The 19,706-nt window shown below is 50.2% G+C and overlaps 3 protein-coding genes across 7 annotated transcripts; 1 reads left to right on the plus strand and 2 right to left on the minus strand.

The window, feature by feature from the left end:
• Nucleotides 1–426: 426 nt before the first annotated feature.
• Nucleotides 427–8,462, minus strand: LOC135424393 (protein SCO1 homolog, mitochondrial). 2 transcript variants are annotated; one of them, XM_064675588.1, is made up of 6 exons: nt 8,271–8,462; nt 8,098–8,188; nt 7,128–7,325; nt 6,125–6,217; nt 5,898–6,013; nt 427–1,387 (listed from the first exon to the last, which is right to left on the minus strand). In XM_064675588.1, exons 1-6 carry the CDS (start codon nt 8,445–8,447, stop codon nt 1,259–1,261), a joined length of 804 nt encoding a protein of 267 aa, XP_064531658.1. In that variant the 5' UTR covers nt 8,448–8,462; the 3' UTR covers nt 427–1,258. The 2 variants fall into 2 exon arrangements, with proteins under 2 accessions (XP_064531658.1, XP_064531659.1); XM_064675589.1 differs by lacking the exon at nt 6,125–6,217 and having other exon boundaries at nt 8,271–8,447.
• On the plus strand, nt 8,433–11,162 carry ADPRM (ADP-ribose/CDP-alcohol diphosphatase, manganese dependent). 2 transcript variants are annotated; one of them, XM_064675586.1, is made up of 3 exons: nt 8,443–9,044; nt 9,547–9,663; nt 9,990–11,162. In XM_064675586.1, the coding sequence occupies exons 1-3, from the start codon at nt 8,492–8,494 to the stop codon at nt 10,274–10,276; spliced, it is 957 nt and encodes a 318-aa protein (XP_064531656.1). In that variant the 5' UTR covers nt 8,443–8,491; the 3' UTR covers nt 10,277–11,162. The 2 variants fall into 2 exon arrangements, with proteins under 2 accessions (XP_064531657.1, XP_064531656.1); XM_064675587.1 differs by lacking the exon at nt 9,547–9,663 and having other exon boundaries at nt 8,433–9,044.
• Nucleotides 11,159–17,968, minus strand: TMEM220 (transmembrane protein 220). 3 transcript variants are annotated; one of them, XM_064675592.1, is made up of 6 exons: nt 17,314–17,469; nt 17,147–17,176; nt 16,263–16,323; nt 13,767–13,890; nt 12,915–12,974; nt 11,159–11,843 (listed from the first exon to the last, which is right to left on the minus strand). In XM_064675592.1, exons 1-6 carry the CDS (start codon nt 17,383–17,385, stop codon nt 11,711–11,713), a joined length of 480 nt encoding a protein of 159 aa, XP_064531662.1. In that variant the 5' UTR covers nt 17,386–17,469; the 3' UTR covers nt 11,159–11,710. The 3 variants fall into 3 exon arrangements, with proteins under 3 accessions (XP_064531662.1, XP_064531660.1, XP_064531661.1); XM_064675590.1 differs by lacking the exon at nt 16,263–16,323 and having other exon boundaries at nt 17,314–17,622; XM_064675591.1 differs by lacking the exons at nt 11,159–11,843; nt 16,263–16,323 and adding an exon at nt 11,998–12,786 and having other exon boundaries at nt 17,314–17,968.
• Nucleotides 17,969–19,706: the final 1,738 nt, after the last annotated feature.

Raw genomic sequence — 19,706 nt, forward strand, 5'->3', positions numbered from 1 at the left:
TAGTACAGGGCAGTTGATGTGGGCCTGCACTCCTCAGTTGTGGTTTAGAATTGCTCTGGAACAGGTCAAGTTTACTGTTTTTCACAATTTTGGAAAGACAGAAATTTTCCATAGACCCTGCACCTTCCCTCAGACAGGAATGTTCTCTCCCACACTCAGAACACCAGTGCTACCTGCAGGAATACTTGTGTTCAGTCTAAGACACTCTGGGACTCGCACCAAGAACTCTTCTGGTCCGTCTCCTATGGGCCATTCTGTGGGGTTCAGCTGCCTTAAAAAAGCACCTTAGGCTTCTGGTGTGCACAACTAGAAATAAAGACTGCTTTCTACAAAGAGGGAAAACACAGCAAGAACATGAAGCTTGACTGGCATACAAAGTTCTGATGATATTCTAGTCAAACCTAACTAAGGAAAGAAAAATATATATTGCCTATACAAAGAAATCTTTATTTTTAAATGCTGCACTGCATAAAATGCATCTGATTGCCAGCCCTCTGCATGGACACAGCCCCCTCCACCCTCCTACTTCCCTGCTCAGCACAAGCAGAGCAACTATGCACACAATCATTTATGCCAGAAGAAAAACCTATTTGCAACCCATTTCTCTTTTCCTTATAAGTGAACAGTGTTCACCTGGAAAAATCATTAGAAAAACCCCTTTCATTTCTGCATTCAGATGAAGAGATCATGCACACTACAGGGCTGGTCTCACGCATGGAAGCTGCCGGTGCTTTCCATGCCCTTCACCTTCTTAACCTGGATAAAGGAGCACTCTTAAGGCTCTCCTGCTTTTAATAGTGCAACTGCCTCTCCCAGAAGGCAAGACAGTACAGAAAAAGCAGAGGGCAGAGCTCCTCTGAGAATGCCATGGCCCCATGGCTTTTCACCAAGCAATCCTCCTGCAGTGACCGTCCTTTGCTGGTGTCTTGCCAAGAGATACCAGTTAATTTTACCAGCAGCACACACATTCTTCCCAAATGAAAAGTGCTTTCCATTTTTTGCTCCCAACAATGTTTCAGAGAAGTCCCAAATTTCACTTGGTAGCCTAGATCTTGCTGCAAATAATATCCACGGGAAAGGCTCTGCAGAGATCTTTGGTAATGGTAATTTGCAGAAACAGGATTGCCTTTCTTGTTTGGAAGAAAGGACACATGTTGTGATAGGATGTTACACTTGTGTGCTTCTGCTTTAATGCCAGTGTCCAACCACAGCCAAACCCACAGGTGATGTTCACAGTAATCTTTGAAGACCTTGTGTTTTAGGATCTGTATTTTCTCATGTGTGCAGCAATAGAAGCCGAAATCTCGGTGCTCCTCTTATTCTGGCCATAATAGTCCACAAAGTCACCATCAGGCCCGAGAAGGTACATTATTATTGTGTGATCCACCTGCAAGAGAGCACAACACAGCTTGGTAAGAGATTACAGAATCACACACCACCAGGTCAGAAGGGACCTCATGGATCATCTGATCCAATCTCTCTTGGCAAAAATACAGCCTGGACAAGATGGCCCAGGACCCTGTCAAGCCAAATTTTAAACGTATCCAATGCTGGAAAACTGCCACTTCCCTGGGGAGATTATTCCAATGGCTGATTGTTCTCATTCTGAAAATTTTTCCTCTTGTGTCCAATTGGAATCTCCCCACGAGTAACTTGTACCTATTGTGCCTTGTCTTTTCCGCATGACTCCCCGAGAAAAGGGAGCTTCCATCTTCTTTGTAGCCACCGTTTAAATACCGGAACATCCTGCACATCTCTGTCAGCAGCAACAGTGTCTAGTTCAGCCTTCGGCAGCTGCAAACTTCTCCACAAGAAGGTAAAGCAAGACAAGGAAAACCTCAGCATCACTGCTTCTCTTCTCTCAGGCACATGCTGGGATTGCTGGGGTGTCTGTGCAGGGCCAGGAGTTGGACTCACTGATCCTCGTGGGTCCCTTCCAACTCAGGATATTCCATGATTCTATGATCACCTCAGTGATCTCTGCTGGTTTTATCCAATAAAATAAACAGAGAAAACTCGTTGCACCCTCAGAATGTTTGCAGAAATACTTTCAGCAGACAAGTCTTGTCTAAGCGGGGGCCCCTTCCTGCAAACCTGAGGCTGATGGTCTTCTCCCAATTTCCCTCTACTTCTCATGATGCTCCATGATGGTCACAAGGTATTCAAGCTCCTGCTGTTAACAGAATGTAAATGCAATATAAACAGGAGTATTTCATTAAACCAAGCTCACTGTCAGCAAACAGCAGGATCCAGCACCTCACCATGGTGGGGGAGCAGAGCCAGGAGTGGCCACGGGATACAGGAACAAGCAGGGCAGGGGCCCCCCCTGCCGGCCCCGAGACACCCTCACACACAGATGTCCTGGGCACTCCCACTGGATTTATACCAAAATTACAGAATACACCCAGTCGTAAGGGACCCACAAGGATCATCGAGTCCAACCCTCAGCCCTGCACAGGACCATCCCCAAGAGTCACCCCCGGTGCCCCAGAGGATCAGCCAAACCCTCCTGGAACTCTGGCAGCCTTGGGGCTGTGCCCACTGCCCTGGGGAGCCTGGTCAGTGCCCAACCAGCCTCTGGGGGAAGAACCTTTGCCTGACATCCAACCTGAGCCTGCCCTGACACAGCTCCAGCCCTTCCCTGGCTGCTGTCCCTGGTCCCCCCAGAGCAGAGCTCAGTCCCTGCCCCTCCTCTGCCCCTGCCCAGGAAGGTGGAACTGCAGTGAGGTCTCCCCTCAGTCTCCTCCAGCTGAACACACCAAGTGCCCTCATTAACTCCACACCACATTTATTTAAATGCCACTGCAAACACTTCCTGCACCCAACTGTGACCACACCTTTATCAGCAAAGACACAAAGTACTGGCGGTGGAGGCCACGAACCTGTGATTGCTGGGGACTGAAACACACCTGTGCACTGACTTGGGTTTAATTCAGATATTTTACTCCAGTTTCAAATTCCCAAGATCAGATCACAAAATCAAATTAAAGGAGACAATTTGTCTTAAGCAAGATAAATCACAATTTAGATCCTTCCAATGGAAGCTAGCATAAAAAAAATTGAAAAATCAGGTTGCCTGCTCAGAACATCTTAACTCCCTGGGTAGTTTGGGTGCAAAAAACAGTTTTTCAGTCTCTGCCTGCCTGAAGCCTGCACTGTTCCCACTGAGTGTTCTGAAGGTCACAATTTGAGTTTCAAATCTTGTAAATTGCAGACTAAAACATATAAATTGGATATTCTGGTATTGATAATTACAGAATTGAGATTATTAAATAGGAACTAGTAATATTGAAGTAGTACTTGAAAAATTAAAATAGAAACTATTGTTTCTAAATGCTTATCTCAATGTTCTTTTCAAGTCAAAACAAGCAGCAAATGCTGCAGAGGACTTGTTCCTCTTCCCTACCCCACAGCAGACGACAGAGAGCCCACTCCTGCACAGACATCAGACTCCACCATCAGCTGGGAACACAGGTCCAGGCAAGACATAAGGAGGAAAAAACCTTACTGGAAGAACTGACAGAGTATAAATTACCTGGATCTGTCTCAGGTAGGCACAAGACCAGCCTCCAGCTCTCCCTCCCAGGCCTGCTGTTGCTGCTATCCTGTTTGCACTCTGTTCCTGAGTCCTGTGTCCCCTGCCCTGAGCATGCAGAGCCAAAACCCAAGAGCCTATGAAGAATCCTGGGGAGATGTAGATATACTCTTCCTCTCTGGCACCACATCTGGGGCTCCTAGGCTGCTCTCCTACTTCCAATTCACTGGCCTTTCTTCCTTGCTGCCCTTCCCTCCCCTCAGACTCACAGCCCTAACACAGAGCCGTGGTCCCCTCCTGGATCCTGAATCCCTTCCCCTATGCCCAATGTCACCCTCCAGCCTCCCTCCAAGCTGCTGTCATCCATGGAGTCATTCTTCTTGGCTGAACCCCCGTATTGTCCCTTCATGGCCATGCCAGGATCCAGGTGTGCTTCAATAGAATCCACATGTGGTTCACTTGCTAAGCACCAGCACTCATTCAGCTTTGCTGGCCTCTTTCCATCAGCTCTCCTCAACTTCAGTTCACTTATTTAGTGTCAGGTTCTATGGAGTTCTTTCCCTCTCCTGAGCAAGCATCCTTTGCCAATCCTGCTCCTATAACCTGTTGTTGCACTCCCACAAGCCCCCTTCTAAAAGTCTGATATTAGGCAGTATCTTTAGATTGATTTCATATTGATTTAAATTGTCATTCAATTTCTCCATTCAAATACAGTATCTTAGTCATAGGCTTCTGTATCTTTCCAGTTGCCATTTCAAGTGAAAACAAGTTATTGATCTCCCACCTCAGTGATGCAGAGCAGTGGACATCACCAGTGATTTCATCTTCCCTTCACTGAGATCATGTGTTGCTCTTGCTCCTTCTTTCCATGCACCACTTTTTTTGCTCCCCCAATCTTTTTGGATAATTTTTTTGCGGGAGTCAGGTGGTTTTAAGACAGATTAAGAATCAACAATACTGAATTAGACCAAATTCAATTTGCCTCAGCATCCCACCCCAAACAGTGGCCAACAACAGTCGCTTTAAAGAAAGAGTATAAAATCAGCACCAAAAATACGTTACCTTCCTCTATTACCTCCCAGTTTCCAAACACTGTCATCTCACAGACTTCCTGAACTACACAAGATTTCTATGCATGTCATAACCCTCAAAAGATTGTTTTTTCCAAAGACTAAGAACAAGTCTCCCTGTGGACTTCCATCATTTGCACCTGTACCAAGGGATTCCACTCCTCATGTGCTCACTGCAATGAGAATCATTACCTTTCCTTTTGAACCTGTTTTTAGTTTCTTCTGATGTCCTCAGTTCTTGTAATGAAGAAAAAAACAAGGGAGATCATGTAAGATGTAACCTCACTCTTCCTATCACCTGTACCTACTTTACTCTTCCAGCTTGCTCAGAATTTGGCAAGACAGGAAGGTCTTGGCAGCAGCTCAGAGCCCTATAACCAGTCCTGTCCCTTCCAGAGAAGTGGAAGTTTGACTACCCACTTCAGCCTCACTTAAACCTCATTTTCTTCCTTCACACTGTTACTTATGTATTTTATTCCCACTTAATTTAGCATTAATGAACATGCTCTCTCTTGCAGGTTGTTTGTCACAGGAAGAAGATGCTCACAATATTTGCAGGGAGATATCCAAGTCTCTTGCCAGGAAGACTCCATTCCTTGGTGTCAGTTTGGTAGAGAATGAGTTCTTACTCACTTTTACTTCTCATTTCTCCTACTTCCTATTTCCTTATGTCATAGGTTTGAAAAGAGATGTCGGAACTTTTTCCTAGGGTCCCGTTTCCCCCCACCCATCTGTTTCTGCTCCCAGGACATTTTGCCTTCAGTTTCCCTCTTCCTTCCCCAGGTTGCTGCAGGTTTCTCCCCCTCCCAAGAAAATTGGGACTTTGTTTTGTTTCTCCTGAAAGTTTTTGATTGTATCATTTGTTGTTTATTCAGATTTTGTTAATAAAAAGCTGTTCTTTTCCTTTTCCACACTTCCACCCTAAGTTTCTTAATTTCTAAGTTGTAATCTTGTTAAACTAAGACACCTTAATTTCCAAGTTCCATTTTCTCTTTGGAGCACACAGGAAGGCAGCCAGTCAAACACATTACATTGAACTAACTGCCAGCCTTACTGGTTCCTGTGCTACTGTCTGCAGGCCTGGGCTGGGACACATTTTGAACACGCTTCAGTGAGGTTCTGAGCTTGTAAGAGGACACTTTGGTTCTGACTGAGACAAACAGCTTAACAGATCAGTGCAACAAGGGCTCTGTCACCTGGAACTTCAGCACAGATCCAACAGCTGGTTTTAAAATCTATATGCTGCTCTTATCCACAGCCTTTCAGTAGGCAAAGGTCCTACTCTTACTTACTATGTAGTCGTTGTCCTCATCCTTGGGGCCCTCGCTGTAGTACACACGATAAGCTTTAGCCACTTGGTCAATCTGTGCCCTGGTACCAGTCAACCCGACCAGCTTTGGAGAAAATTCTAGATAGAAATAAGATGTACGCATTTTAGTGAAAAGAATCCCTTCAAGAGGCTCCTTTCCAGTGCTCTGTATTACATGCTATGAGACACAGAGAAAGAAAGCAGTAATACCTTTAACATATTTGGCAATGGCTTCTTGGTTGTCCCTCTCAGGATCGATGGTGATGAAGAGTGGGGTCAGATTAGGCAAAGATGGAATTTGTTCTGTGACATTAACAATTATTGTTTATTTTACAAAACCAGAAATCATTTTTCATCTCCCTTCAAACAAACTCACAGCCAAGTAACATCAGGCCAAGCCCACCCTAAGGAACTAAAAAGGCCATTTTGTGCAGCTTAATCTATCTAATTTGTGAATGATTCAAATGCTATGAGATGCAATGCTCTGTGCCTGTGCTGGGAGCTTCCAGCTCCCCCACCCCCGAGCCCTTGCCCTGTTCACGAGGGATGACAGACTGGTTGTGCTGCAGAAGACGTGGTGGTGTGATGCACATTTGGAAGCACAGTGGCGCACACAAGGGAAGCATGCTGGGATGGGGGAACAGGAGGAAATGTGAAGACACAATTCAGGCTCTTTCCCTCATGTTCCAGCCAAAGCCTTGGCTGTATTTCCTTCTCTTTAGTCTGTTTTCCCACTTGGCTGGGTTTACCACTATCCCTGCCCCATAATTCTTCAGGGCCTGCAGGCTGAGAAACTCATAACACATGGCCTTCCCCCTCCCTCCATTCCACAGCACAGCCGTTCTGCTTCAGGAGAGACCCTCACAGAGATTTGTTCTCAGGATGAATAAAATAGAGGGAAAAAAATCCTAACACACCTCACAGTCACTTCTTGGCAAAAATATAATGCAGTGCATTCCCTGTGATCTGCCACCACCATGTTTTATTCCCAAGTCTCCTGTTATGGAAAGACCAGTGCTGTCATGTTAGACCCTAGTGACAGGCAGATTGATCTATGGATCATTTAGCAATTAATTCAACTACTGAATAGCAGCCAACAGCATTTTTTAAAGAAGATCATCAGTTATCACCATTTGTGACATTTCATTAGAACAAACCTGACCCTCCCATAAACAGGACCTCTACACCCACTGAATCCCCTGAATTTTCATACCAATTTCATCTACCACTGCAATCATTTTCTCCAGTTCATCGGGACAGACGTCAGGGCAGTGAGTGAAGCCAAAGTAGATCAGCACCCACTGGCCCATGTAGTCCTTGCTGGTTCTGGGCTGCCCCTCGTGGCTCACGAGTGAGAAGGGCCCTCCCAGCAGTGGCTTCCCAATGCTTCGGTTTCGTTCCTTCTCTAGCTCTACAAAACACAAGAGGAGATCAAACACATCCATGTCACAATCCCTGCTGCTTCCCCGGTGAGCCTTGGAAGCAGACAAGTCAGGCACCACACTGGGTCATGGGCAGGGCATTGCCAGGTCAAGATCCACCAACACCTGTCACGTAGAACCCAATGTGCACATGGCTTCCAAAAAGCATTCCTTTTGGACAAAATCAAATATATCACTAAATTCCTCTGAAACATAATATCTTTCTTTATTGTTATCTGATTGCATTTTTGTTTAAAAAGAAAGGGGGGATAAAGAGAGAAAGGCGATTTCCCACTTGGCCTGGTGGGAAATAGGAAAAAACAGCATCCTTTGCAAGTTGAACATACCCTAAGAGCTGTAATATCTCCGTTTTCAACAGAAAAATCCATGAAAAGGAAAGGTATGGGCATTTCCTGTAGGAGAGGGCAAAGCTCATGTGCCTCACAGAGGGAACCCAATGTGCCCACAACACCCAGCTCCCCGTCTGAGCTGCATCGCCTGGTACAGCGCATGCAGCCAAACACAACTATTCTAACCTCAGAACTTTAAAACGCTGAATTTTGCTTTTAATTTTTGAAAATTTTCCACGGCACTTCCGTACACACAGGCACGGAGTGACCCTCTGCAAAGCTGTGATACCGAGCGAAGCCTGAGCGGATAAAATACACCCAAATATAAAAAATACATCGCCTGAGTACAAAAAATACATCGTCTGAACACGAGACGCGGCCCCGCCGCTGCTCCTCCATCGCTCGCACTCACCCTGCTCCTTGCGCCGCTTCACCGCCTTCATGCCGACCAGCAGCCCCCCGCCCAGCACGGCGGTGGCCGCCAGCGACCGCCACGACACGAGCTGCGGGGACAGGGGTTCAGTGAGCGCGGAGGGGCAGGGCCGGCCCGCGCCCCCTGCCCACGGCCCTCCCTCCCTCACTCACCCGCCTCTGCCCGCCCGCCCGGCGGCCGCTGCCCGGCGGCAGCTGCGAGAACGGGCGGCTGCGGGGCGCGGGCAGCCCCGCCTGGACCCGCCCGGCCGGGCCCGGCAGCGGCCCCAGCGCGGCCCGGCCCCGCCGCACGGCCCCGCCGAGCCACCACAGCGCCATCGGCCCCGCCATTCCGCGCCTCCCGCACCGCCCCTTCCGCCCGGCCCGCGGCCGCCATGGAGGCGGTGCCGCGCGTCGCCTTCGGGGTCATCGCCGACATCCAGTTCGCGGACGCGGACGATGGGCACGACTTCGGCGGCAGCCGGCGGCGCTACTACCGGCACAGCCTGCGCCTGCTGCGGGACGCGGTGCGGGCCTGGGCCGCCGAGAGCCCGCCGATCGACTTCGTGCTGCAGCTGGGCGACAGCATCGACGGGCTGAACGCCCGGCGCGGCGAGGCCGAGGGCGCCCTGCGGCAGGTGCTGGAGGCCCTGGGGCGGCTGCCGGTGCCAGTGCACCACGCGTGGGGCAACCACGAGTTCTACAACTTCAGCCGGGCCCGGCTGGCGCAGAGCGGGCTGTGCAGCCGCCCCGCGGGGGGCGCGGCCGGGCCCCCGGACGGGCTGTGCCAGGCCTATCACTGCAGCCCGGCCGCGCGGCTCCGCCTCGTCGTGCTCGACGCCTACGATCTGAGCGTCCTGGGCAGGGACCCCGACAGCCCCCGCTACCAGGAGTCCCTGCGGCTGCTGCGGGAGAAAAACACCAACGAGGACCTCAACAGCCCCGCAGGTACACCCGGCACGGCTGGAGCGCGGGCGGAGCAGCGGAGCAGCTCCCGGGGCTGGCAGCGGGGCTCGGCCGTGTGCCCCAGGGCTGCCAACCTCCTCCTCCTCCCTGCGGTCAGTGCGGCCCTAGGCGGGCACGGGAGATGCTCCCCCTTACCCGTGGGAAGGGTCTGTGTTGTGCTCTGTGCCCCACAGTATCAGAACACGGGGTAGCTGTTGGTGAAGGGGCTGTTGCAGAGCACCGACTTGTGCCCACCGCATCCCATACTGGGGGGGGACACCAAGAGTGGAAACGCTGTGCATGCAGTGTGACCAAACCCCCTGAAAACACTAACAAAACGCTTCTCATTTGTCCAAGGACGCTGGAGTTTTAATCCAAGAAAAGCAAAAAAAAAATCCCGCAAGTTATGAGAGTAAACCATCTATTGTAAGCAGATTTACATAAGGCAAATAGAGGAGCTGTGGGAGGTGTATGCACCTGTGTCTAACCTTCTTCTTCATTGTAGGGCTCAAAGAACCTCAGTTTGTAGCATTTAATGGAGGATTTAGCCAAGCCCAGCTGAACTGGTTCGATGAAGTCCTCAAGTTCTCTGATGAAAACCAAGAAAAAGTTGTAGTTATGGGTAGGTGGATATGGGGGATATATCATACAATCACAGAATTGTTTAGGTTGGAAGGGCCCTTAAAGATCATCTAGTTTTAACCCCTATATTTGAAGGGGGTATATATTCCCGGGGATATATACCGGGAACAGCTGGTGTATGTGAGTTGAGGAAAACATGTAGCAGCTTTGTAGCTCCCCTGAGATACAGATGTAACCTGTGAAGGAGCAGGACAGACCATGTCCATACTGGGGGGAGCTTTCTGCACACGGTTGGCTGAGCTTCACAGCAATGAGACAGACTTTGTTACAGTTTAACTCTCCTGTTTTTTTCCCTCTCAACTGCAGATCACCTGCCCATTCACCCTGATGCTTCAGACAGGGTGTGCCTGGCCTGGAATTACGAAGCTGCCCTGTCTGTCATCCACTCCCACCGGTGCGTGGTCTGTGTCCTTGCGGGGCACCTGCACGATGGGGGATATTGCCTGGACTCCCATGGAGTTCATCACCTGACCTTGGAGGGGGTGATCGAAACGCCCCCGGAAAGCAATGCTTTTGGGACTATTTATGTCTATGAAGATAAAATGATACTAAAGGGAAGGGGCAGAATTGCAGACAGAGTTATGCAATTCTGAAATGCCAAGTAAATACAGATTACTCTTCAGGAAGGACTCGGGATAAAAACATAGGGGATTCAGCTTACTGTTTGCTTGTAGAAAGGTGCATGGCTGATCCTTACTGCTTTAGCTCAGGATACAGGATTTTAGAAATTACCTTTCTGTAAGGAAACAGACCTGATTTCTTTGTGGAAAATAGAGAAGGCCAGTAATTGAAATATTGAATGCAGAATGTTAACTTGAAACACCTAATCCAGACTGGATTTGTTACTGTGAAAAGATGCAAACCATATTATGAATATTTTCAAAAAAACACCCACTGTTATTCTCTCGGTGAGCATTAAAGCATGCAGAGTTGTACCTGCCCAGCCGCATTTCAACGTATTTATTTTCTGTGAACATCATAAGGCAGTAATGTCTCATGTCTGGCAGAATACACCCACCCTGTAGCCTAATGCAGCTTTCCAACATTGCTTTAAAAGACTAAAGTAATCCCCAGAAAAGGCTAAGCCTAAAGAGAAGGGAAACCATCTGTGCTACAGCAGGGAATGGTGCAGATACACGGGCAGGGACCTGTGTGTGCACAGCTGTGACCTCCTGCAGCAGTGCTGAGGGAAGGAGCCCTGACACGGGTCTGAAGGTGTTGCTGTGCTGCACCTGGACCTGTGCTGGCTCTGTCCCACCCAGCTCATATGTCTAGTGTATCCACCTGTGCTTCCTTCTCCAGGATGAGCAGCAGGACATGCTTACTGCTGCTGGGCTGCTGCTTGGGTCCTGCTTTCCAGGAAAAAGCCAGTGAGCAGCAGAGCTGTGACAGTGCCAGCAGAGTTGTGACGGAGCCCACATCTACTGGTGGCAGGCTCAAGTACACATCTCCCGAAAAATAAACTATATGGAGACTTTTGTTGAGTTTTCTTTAGAAAAATAGTGTTTATTACTCTGCAAAACTAGTGATTTTCAGTTAATAGCAAAAATAATTTTTCAAATATATTCTATATATCATTTTAGCACAGGAATAGAAATACAGACTGCTCAATTCCCAGTTAGTCTCAAATGGATTATCCAGGCAGGTATTTGGAAGTTCTGTGGCTGTTAATAATCATGTATTGAAACAGTGTTTGCTTTACTTGTCCCTTATGTTACAGAACAGCAGATTTCCCAAAGTATGAGGTGGTTAGAGAGTGATCCAGGGATGCCAGGATATATACCATTAGAACACATTAGATCAACAGTGCTTTGAAAATGTAGGAAGCAGCCAGTTGAACAACAGTTTCCACAGAAAAATTCCTCATTCAGATTTGACAGTGTTCCTCAACTTTTTACCAAAACTCAAATGGTACTGCTAGAAGTAGCCAGGCATTCTTGTATCCTATCAAACTGACACTAATCTTTCATTAATCACCAAAAGCAAAGGCAAGTACAATCAGAATGTTTAGACTTTCTCCTACCCAGTTAAATCACTGTTTTGCAGTGCTCTGGCCAAGCCGCTCGCAGCTCTTTGTTCACATAAATGTACAGCCATGAAGCAAAGGGGAAGAGGGCGACCACGACTGCAGCAGCCAAGCAAACTCCTCCCAGAGGATTCCTATAAAGGAACAAATGCAACAGAGCTACATCAAATCAGAATTGTTAAGGTTGAAAAAGACCTCCAAGATCATCAAGTCCAACCTTGTACCACATACCACCACGCCCACGAAACCCTATCGTGAAGTGCCAGTCCTTTTTTGAACACTTCCAGGAATGATGACTCCACCACCTGGGCAGCCCCATCCAATGCCTGACCACTCTTCCAGAGAAGGAATTTTTCCTAATATCCAACCTGAACTTCCTCTGGTGCAACTTGAAGTCATTTCCTCTTGTCCTGTCCCTTGTTCCCTGAGAGCAGAGTCTGAATCTCCCCTGGCTCCCCCCTCCTGTCAGGGAGTTGCAAAGAGCAAGAAGGTCCCCCCTGAGCCTCCTTTTCCCTAGGCTGAGCCCCCCCAGCTCCCTCAGCTCCTCTTTGTGCTCCAGACCCTTCCCCAGCTCTGTTCCTTTCTCTGGACACACTCCAGCCCCTCAATGTCTTGTCTGAGGGGCCCAGAACTGCCCTCAGGATTGGAGGTGCCTCAGCAGTGCCAGCACAGGGACAGGCACTGCTCTGGTTCTGCTGCCACACTATGGCTGGTACAAGCCAGGATGTCCTTGGCCTTTGTGGCCACTGCTACAACTGCTATGAAACATTCACATCTGCCTGCAGCTGGAAAGACAGCAGGGAGCCTTTAGCCACTTTAATGTGGCTCCTGTGGATGCATCAGCAGAATCCTTTACTGGAGAGACACCATGTGCCAGCAGAAAATAATTTTCTGACAACTCAGCTACAAAACCAAGTTGGAATAAAAAAAAGCATCTTATACAAAGAGAAAGTGTCCCCATTATGGCAGGGGAGCAGAAAAAAATGTTTCGTGTAGCCTTACATTTCCTCCTGCCCTGAGGAAATGATCTGTGTGAGATCCTCCAGACTGTAGCACCAGCTGCTACTGCTTGGGCATCTGAAAGGTTCAGAGGGTGACATGAAACAGAAAAACAAGCTGCCAAAATCAACTATGTGTTTTCAAGGACCTAGTCACTAAGTGTGAACATAGTAATGGATTTTTAAAAAGGAGAAAATAAAACTTACTTTGCTGAACTGCGACAAAGACTCATCCATATTGTAATAATTACCAGACCAAACAACTCTCTAAAAAGCCAAATGAAAAATAGATCAGAAAATAATACAAGCAGATTTCTGTGCTCAGAGAATACAAATTTTACCTCCAAAACAAGTGGACTAGCAGCTGCTCCTTTGGAGAAGTTCAATATATTTTACTAGCATTATAATTATAAAGGTATTTACAAGGAGTAACTTTGCATCACAAATCTACAGACATGACCTGGCTAAACAGCTGCAGAAATTCCTGCCTCCACTTTTTGCTCCACTGCTAGACTTAAGTTCCACAGCACATTTCTCTAATTAACACAGTGCAAACAGCAACCCAGTTTTCTAGACCATGAACAGCTGCCAGGGCTTCACCTCAATACAGTACAAGCACCTACTTTAGGCAATACCCAAATGTCAGGTGAGAAATCCTCCCTCCTCCTCAATCTCTGGCAGTTTGGAGGACTCAGCAGCCCATGCCAGATAAACATGCATATGGTATCACCTCAAGAGTTTTTGTAAGGTTAATTACCATTCCTGCAGCTCCAGCAAGAGAGTGCAAAGCTGTTTCACTGTTCTTGTGTTCTGGACTCTGAAAGCCAGAACTGCCCCCACATAAATCTACCTGCCACAATCAGGCAAGCAATGACTGCTCACTCTCCCTGAGTCCAAGGAATCACTGGTTTGGAGCATTATGGTCCCTTTGATCTGATTCCTCTGGACCAACAGCACTCACTGCAACAGCCCAGCAAATAAAGTTTTGGAAGGTGACACTAGGGTAAGATGGCCTGGTGAGCTGGATTTGGGCAGGGGCAAAGAAAACCCACTGTTTACCTGCCTTCCTCTTCGTGAAAAATGTTTCCTTGAGCGTAAGCAAACAAAGAGCAAGCCAAGGCAATGGTCCCAATCACACAGCCAGCAGAATGAAAGTCACACAGGGTCCTCCAAACACCATTATCTGAGGAAAAGAATACACTGTCAGCAACTACCATGAAGCATGAAGTAAACCTATAAGTCTAAAAGCAATTGAGTCGCTAAAAAAAGGTGCCTTCAACACACACACCTTAGGCAGGAAGATGTCATTATTGCCAGTATCTTTATGACCAGAGAAATCTGCTAAAAAGTGCTGTGAAAAATAAATACTACTGGGCCTAGGAATGCAACTTCTCAGCATCAGAACCTCAGTGAAAACTTTCCTGTTCTCTGCAGCAAACACAACAGGCTGCAGCATTTAATGTGCATGGAAAAAAAAATCACAAGGTGTATGGCAAATGGAAGTTCTCCTGAGCAGGAGGAACAGCCTTTCTGGAGCTCACAGCCAAAACTAGGTGCTCAGCACGACCCCAGGGGCCCAAGGGAGCCCAGGAGAGGCCTAGCCCCTAGGCAGCCACCACTGTGAGGAGCATCTGACTTCACACTCCCTCAGGAGACTCTGCCTCAGGTGTTGCCTGATGATGATGAACAACACTGATAACATCTCTGCCTGGGGACTGATGTTTTTAAAAAGATAAATAGAGATGATGAGAAATATCTGAATGGCCCACAGGTTCTTGTGGTTTTCCATGTCCCTTTCCAGGGGCTCCTGAGGGGGAGGTAAGAAATGACATTGACAGTTCTCCCTGATCTCAGCAATGTCAACAGCAAAAAACTAAAGTTAAAAGCAGGTTTTCTGGGGCATTGACTCCTCTGGGCAAGCATTAAAGGTGATGAGCTGCCAAGACCCAAGAGCTCAGTGTGACCCAATGCTGTAATCAATTCCCCATTTGACTGAACTTACTGCAGCTCAGCACAGGCAGAATCTGGGTCTTCCACAGACCTGAATGGCAAATATCCCTTGATGTATTTACATAAATCTCCAGTTATAAAATAGTTGTGTCATGACAATCTTTATTTTCTACAGATCTTGGCACAGGTAAAACTCTACTTGAGAGCTTAACATGCAGATTCTCTTGACAAGCCAAATGCCATTATGTTGAAGCTACACCTATCACACATAATAAACCTCCCCTGAAATGTTCAAAACCACAAGCAAACCAACCCTCAGGGATTTTGCTTTATGGCTGCTTCCACTTTATATGCCTAAGGCAGCGAATGCCTGCAATGGTGTCATTTGTGACAACAGCATGCACTCCTGAAGGTTTTCTTTTTTAGTGTTAAATGCGATTTTAGTCTATTCAAAACAAGTATTCATCCAGAACAGATACAGTCACTTTGTGTATATAAAATGGCCTTATTCTGAAATTTTTTCTACTGAATGAAAATACAAAAAAAAATTAACTATGTTCTGGAGTCCAGAAACAAATCTGGCCATAGAATCATAGAATCAACTGGGTTGGAAAAGACCTCAGAGATCATTAAGTCCAACTCTTGATCCAACACCGCCATGGTGGTGGCACTGATGCCACATGCAGTCTCATCTTAAACACCTCTAGGGGCAGTGACTCCACCACCTCCCTGGGCAGCCCATTCCAAGGTCTGATTACTCTCTCTGTAAAATTTTCTTCCTAATGTCCAACCTAAACTTCCCCTGGCACAGCTTAAGATGGTGCCCTCTTGTCCTACTGCTGGTTGCCTGGGAGAAGAGATTGATGCCCACTTGGCTACAAGCTCCTGTCAGGGAGTTGTAGAGAGTGAGGAGGTCTCCCTGAGCCTCCTCTTCTCCAAGCTAAACAATCCCAGCTCCCTCAGCTGCTCCTCACAGGACTTGTGCTCCACACCCTTCCCCAGCCTCATTGCTCTTCTCTGGACCTTCAATATCCTTCCTGATCTGACTGATTCTCTGAACATGTGAAGTGGCATTAGCCCCTGTAGCATCCACCCTCGGAAATTTTGACCCCAGCCTTTGAACATTGCCATTGCTCCCTGCGTGCTCTGTGGGGCAGCTGCAATACCTGGCACTGAACAAGACTTTTAGTGCTTTCACAGGACTGTGCTGAGCTCAGCTGCTCTTGCATGAGGTAGATAAGCAAACCCATAGATTTATAACAAGGAAATAAAGTGAATTAATGTGCTAAGGTCAATACCAGAGCCAGGTTCAGAGTAAGCTCCCAGGCTTCTGAACTGGGGTGCAAAGGCAGGCCATCCCAGCTGTGGACTTTTCTGCAGGGCATCTCTTCACCTGCAGCACATCTAGCCACCAGCACTAAACCAATGACCAGCTTTTGTAAAAGCGGGTCCCATAACCTTTTGCCTTCAAAAGATAGTAGGACATGTTCCCGTATGGCCTGATTTTAATCTGTGGATCAATAAAAAACAAATAAACAAACAAACAAACAACCATTTTGGGACAAAATCTGAACAGAGACTCTGTTTTGCACACCAGTATCATACCTGTTATTGAAGGGTTGATGCTGACAAGCAGTGTCAGGGCAGCTGGCACTAAGTACACAACCTGTTAATGACATATAAGTATACTCTGTAGCAAAACTGAGCAAGGTCAGGAAGCAGAAGTGCCTGCCCACAGCAATACTTCTCCCCTTCACAGCGGCTTGTCAGAGGCACAGAGCAACTCCCAGTGCCTCTCCCTCGAGCACTGTTAGTGCTCCTCTTCATCGTCACCACCCAAAATCTCGGGCCATCAGCGGAGCGCCAGCCTTGTTCCTTAGCTCCTGAGTTACCAAATACTGGCTGCCTGATCAGTCACTGCAGGGCCCCTTCCCTCAATCCTGATATCCCAGGAAAAGCTCTGACAGGGTCCTCCCACCCTGTGTGGGGGGCTTTGCCCACCCTTCGGTGCCGCTGTCAGCGGGGCTCCACCGCCGGAGACACGCAGGGGCAGCCCCTGCCCACCCAACAGCTCCTGTCACACAAACAGACGGTGCCCCTCGCCCCCAGCCCGGCGCACTGGGCCGGGGCCACGGGCCGCTCCTGTGCCCGAGACAGGGCGGGCAGAGCAGGGGGTCTGTCCCCATTGCCCCCCAGGCCGAGCTGAGCGGCGGGAGCGTCCCGGGGCTGACTCAAGGCGAGTGTAGGGCGATGGGTCACGGGGCCGGCTCGGGGTGCTCCGCACGGGGAACCGATGCTGTGTAGGGCCAGGTGCAGATCTGGGGTGAAATACGGCAGATCCTGGAAGCATGGCCTGATTCCAGCCGTCGCTGCAGTAGAGAAATCGTTTTCCCGGCGCCTGCTCGCTCTCCAGCTGGAAGCCGTGAGCGGGTTTCCTGCGGCGACCCCAGCTCGGGGGCAGAGGAAGGGGAAGGGCGGCCCAGACTCACCGTCCACAGCCCCGCGTCGGGGTCGTTCACCTGCGGCAGGAGGAGCGCTCTGAGCCTCCGCCGCCGGCCCGGCCGGGGCCGCGCCCCGCGGGAGGGACGGGGGCGACGGAGGGGACCGGAGGGACCGGGATCGGAGCCGCCCCCAGCCCGGGCGACCCCGGCCTCACCTGCACGGCGGTCGCCAGCCCGAAGAAGGCGGCCATGAGGAGGTTGCAGAGCCGCCACAGCCACGCCGCCATGGCCGGAGCGGGGAAGGGGGGGCAAGGCCAGAGGGGCGGATCCGCCCTGCCCGCCGGCAGCGATCCCGATCCCGGCCCCGGCCCCGGCCCCAGCCACGATCCCGGCCCCGATCCCGGCCCCGATCCTGACCCCGATCTTTGCCCCCATCCCGGTCCCGGTCCCCGTCCGCGCTGCAGTCCGACAGCAGCGCGGCCGCCTGGGCCGGACCGTCAGCAAGTCTGTACTGTGAGGGTGGGGAGGCTCTGGCACAGGGTACCCGGAGAAACTGTGGCTGCCGCATCCCTGGAAGTGTCCAAGTCCCAGTCTAGTGTCCAACCCCTATCTAGTGGAAGGTGTCCCTGCCCATGGTAGCGGCATGGAACGACATGAGCTTTAAGGTCTCCTGCAACACAAGCCATTCTGTGATTTATCACTCCCGATTTTTATTGGGGATTGGAAAATGCTTGCACTCAAACTCGAGCCAAGTCCAGAGCCGCGTGGCGCTGGGTACACTGTGCATATCCCAGGAACTACAGAAAATCCAGGGTTCTCCTGCCCTTCACTGCTTGTACCGCTGATTATAAACACATAACCAGCTTCACACCGGCAGAGGGCAGGGCTACATTGGCAGTGACCCTGAACTGAAATGTCGCGAGAAGGCTCGGGCAGCAGATTCTCCTTTAGCAAAAGCATCTTCTCCCAGGGAAAGACCCAGCGAGGGCTCAGCTTGTCCCGGTGTCATCCGCCACCTGCCGCTAGCAACAGGTCCCAGTGCTTGTTGACATGGCACCTGCCCCCAGCAACGGATGCCAGGGAGCCACCACGCAGGCAGGAACAGGCAGGGTGTCCCTGGGGACACAGGCCTGCCTCAGCCCTTGGCACTCAGCTGCCCTCAGAATGTCTCCAGGCCCCACTTTGTTCTCATGTCTCCTCGGGACATCCCAAGGAGCCCCATGTTCAGACACCCCTGCGTGCCCCCAGGACATCCCTTTCCTGTCCCCACACTGCAGAGTCTGGCCTCTGAGCCCTTCAGTCACATTAAATGCATAACGTTTGCTCAAGCTTAACAGAAACCGTGGCTTTTGTCGCCTCTTCTCTTTCTCCCACTGACCAGCAGGAGCTTTGCCCCACTCAACAGCTCTTCCAGCACCGGGCTGCTCAGGAGCCCTCCCAAGGCCTTCGCCGCACCCCAGGCCCCTGTGCGGCATCCTGAGCTGCCCCAGGGGTGGCTGAGTGGCCCTGCCAGGCTGGCGGAGTCCTGGGGGGGCTTAGGGCTGAAGGGGGGAGGATGGCACCCAGGGGGATCCAGCTGGAAGGGCTGGGATCCTCAGCGTGCCAGGAGCTGTCGTCTTCTGGCACAGCCCAGCTGAGCAACCGCATTGGTCCATCTGAGGGGGCAGGAGCTGTAGTCCTGCTGTTCTTGCCTCAGTTCTGTGTCTCTTCTACAAAATCAGACCAAAGAAGCCCCCAGAAGCCCAAAGGGCCCTGGAACAGCCCCTCTCTGACAGCCCCAGAGGTGCCCTGGAGCTGCTGCCCAGTGTGACCTCGCTGAGGCACCTTCAGAGCCCCGCTCTGCCCTGGGGGGCTGGTGTGGGCGTCCGCGCTGCCTGGGGACAGCCAGTGGGGACAACTGGCAGTCCAGGAAAGACGTGGGCAAGGCTATCTAGGCAAAGAGTCCCCCCACTTTGAATTTCCATCCCATCCCCTCAGGACTTGTTCATTTTCCCTTCCGGGCCCTCCAGGCCTAGAGCTCTCCTCAGACCCACAAGTCCTCTCTGAACCCTCTCTTGTGCTGGGGCTGCCTCAGCCTGGTCCATTTGCCCCCTCAGCACCCTAAGGCACCTTTTGATGTGCTCCAGAGGCCACAGTTTGTCCCCTGGTGCCCACAGTACCCCTCCATCCCCCTCCTCGCACCCTCCCTTGGCCCTCGATGGACGCAAAAGCCCACGGTTTGCTCTTCTGCAGCCAGGAGAGGCCTCTTGGCCACAGTCCCACCACAGGACTCCTCCACCTGCCCTGCAGCTGTCTTCAGGCCAGATCATACAATCACAGAACCATTTAGGTTGGCAAAGACCTGCAAAATCATCGAGTCCCAACTCGCACCCATCCCCACCTTGTCCACTAGAGCAGAGCACTGAGGGAGTGCCACATCCAGTCTTGTCTTGGATACCTCCAGGAATGGGGATTTCACCACCTCTCCGGGCAGCCCCTTCCAATGCCTGACAACCATTTCCATCAAGAAAAGCTTCCTCATGATCACACACAAAGCCTCCTGAGGCCTTCAGTGCACCCCAGGCCCCCCAGCAGAAACCACCCTGCCAGGGCTTTCCATGCCACAAGT

This window comes from Pseudopipra pipra, chromosome 19 (genome assembly GCF_036250125.1).
Source record: "Pseudopipra pipra isolate bDixPip1 chromosome 19, bDixPip1.hap1, whole genome shotgun sequence".
Lineage (NCBI taxonomy): Eukaryota > Metazoa > Chordata > Aves > Passeriformes > Pipridae > Pseudopipra > Pseudopipra pipra.

What these genes read in the sequence shown, in the direction of transcription:
- LOC135424393 (XM_064675588.1), bottom strand. Translation starts at nt 8,447, where the DNA reads ATGGCGGGGCCGATGGCGCTGTGGTGGCTCGGCGGGGCCGTGCGGCGG. An exon ending in GGGCGGGCGGGCAGAGGCGG is followed by an intron (nt 8,189 to 8,270) that starts GTGAGTGAGGGA and finishes CTGTCCCCGCAG; the next exon opens with CTCGTGTCGTGGCGGTCGCT. An exon ending in ATGAGGACAACGACTACATA is followed by an intron (nt 1,388 to 5,897) that starts GTAAGTAAGAGT and finishes GCTCTCTTGCAG; the next exon opens with GTGGATCACACAATAATAAT.
- ADPRM (XM_064675586.1), top strand. Translation starts at nt 8,492, where the DNA reads ATGGAGGCGGTGCCGCGCGTCGCCTTCGGGGTCATCGCCGACATCCAG. An exon ending in GGACCTCAACAGCCCCGCAG is followed by an intron (nt 9,045 to 9,546) that starts GTACACCCGGCA and finishes TCTTCATTGTAG; the next exon opens with GGCTCAAAGAACCTCAGTTT. An exon ending in AGAAAAAGTTGTAGTTATGG is followed by an intron (nt 9,664 to 9,989) that starts GTAGGTGGATAT and finishes TCTCAACTGCAG; the next exon opens with ATCACCTGCCCATTCACCCT.
- TMEM220 (XM_064675590.1), bottom strand. Translation starts at nt 17,533, where the DNA reads ATGGGGGCAAAGATCGGGGTCAGGATCGGGGCCGGGATCGGGGCCGGG. An exon ending in GGCTGGCGACCGCCGTGCAG is followed by an intron (nt 17,177 to 17,313) that starts GTGAGGCCGGGG and finishes CTCCTGCCGCAG; the next exon opens with GTGAACGACCCCGACGCGGG. An exon ending in CCGACGCGGGGCTGTGGACG is followed by an intron (nt 13,891 to 17,146) that starts GTGAGTCTGGGC and finishes TCTTTTCCTCAG; the next exon opens with ATAATGGTGTTTGGAGGACC.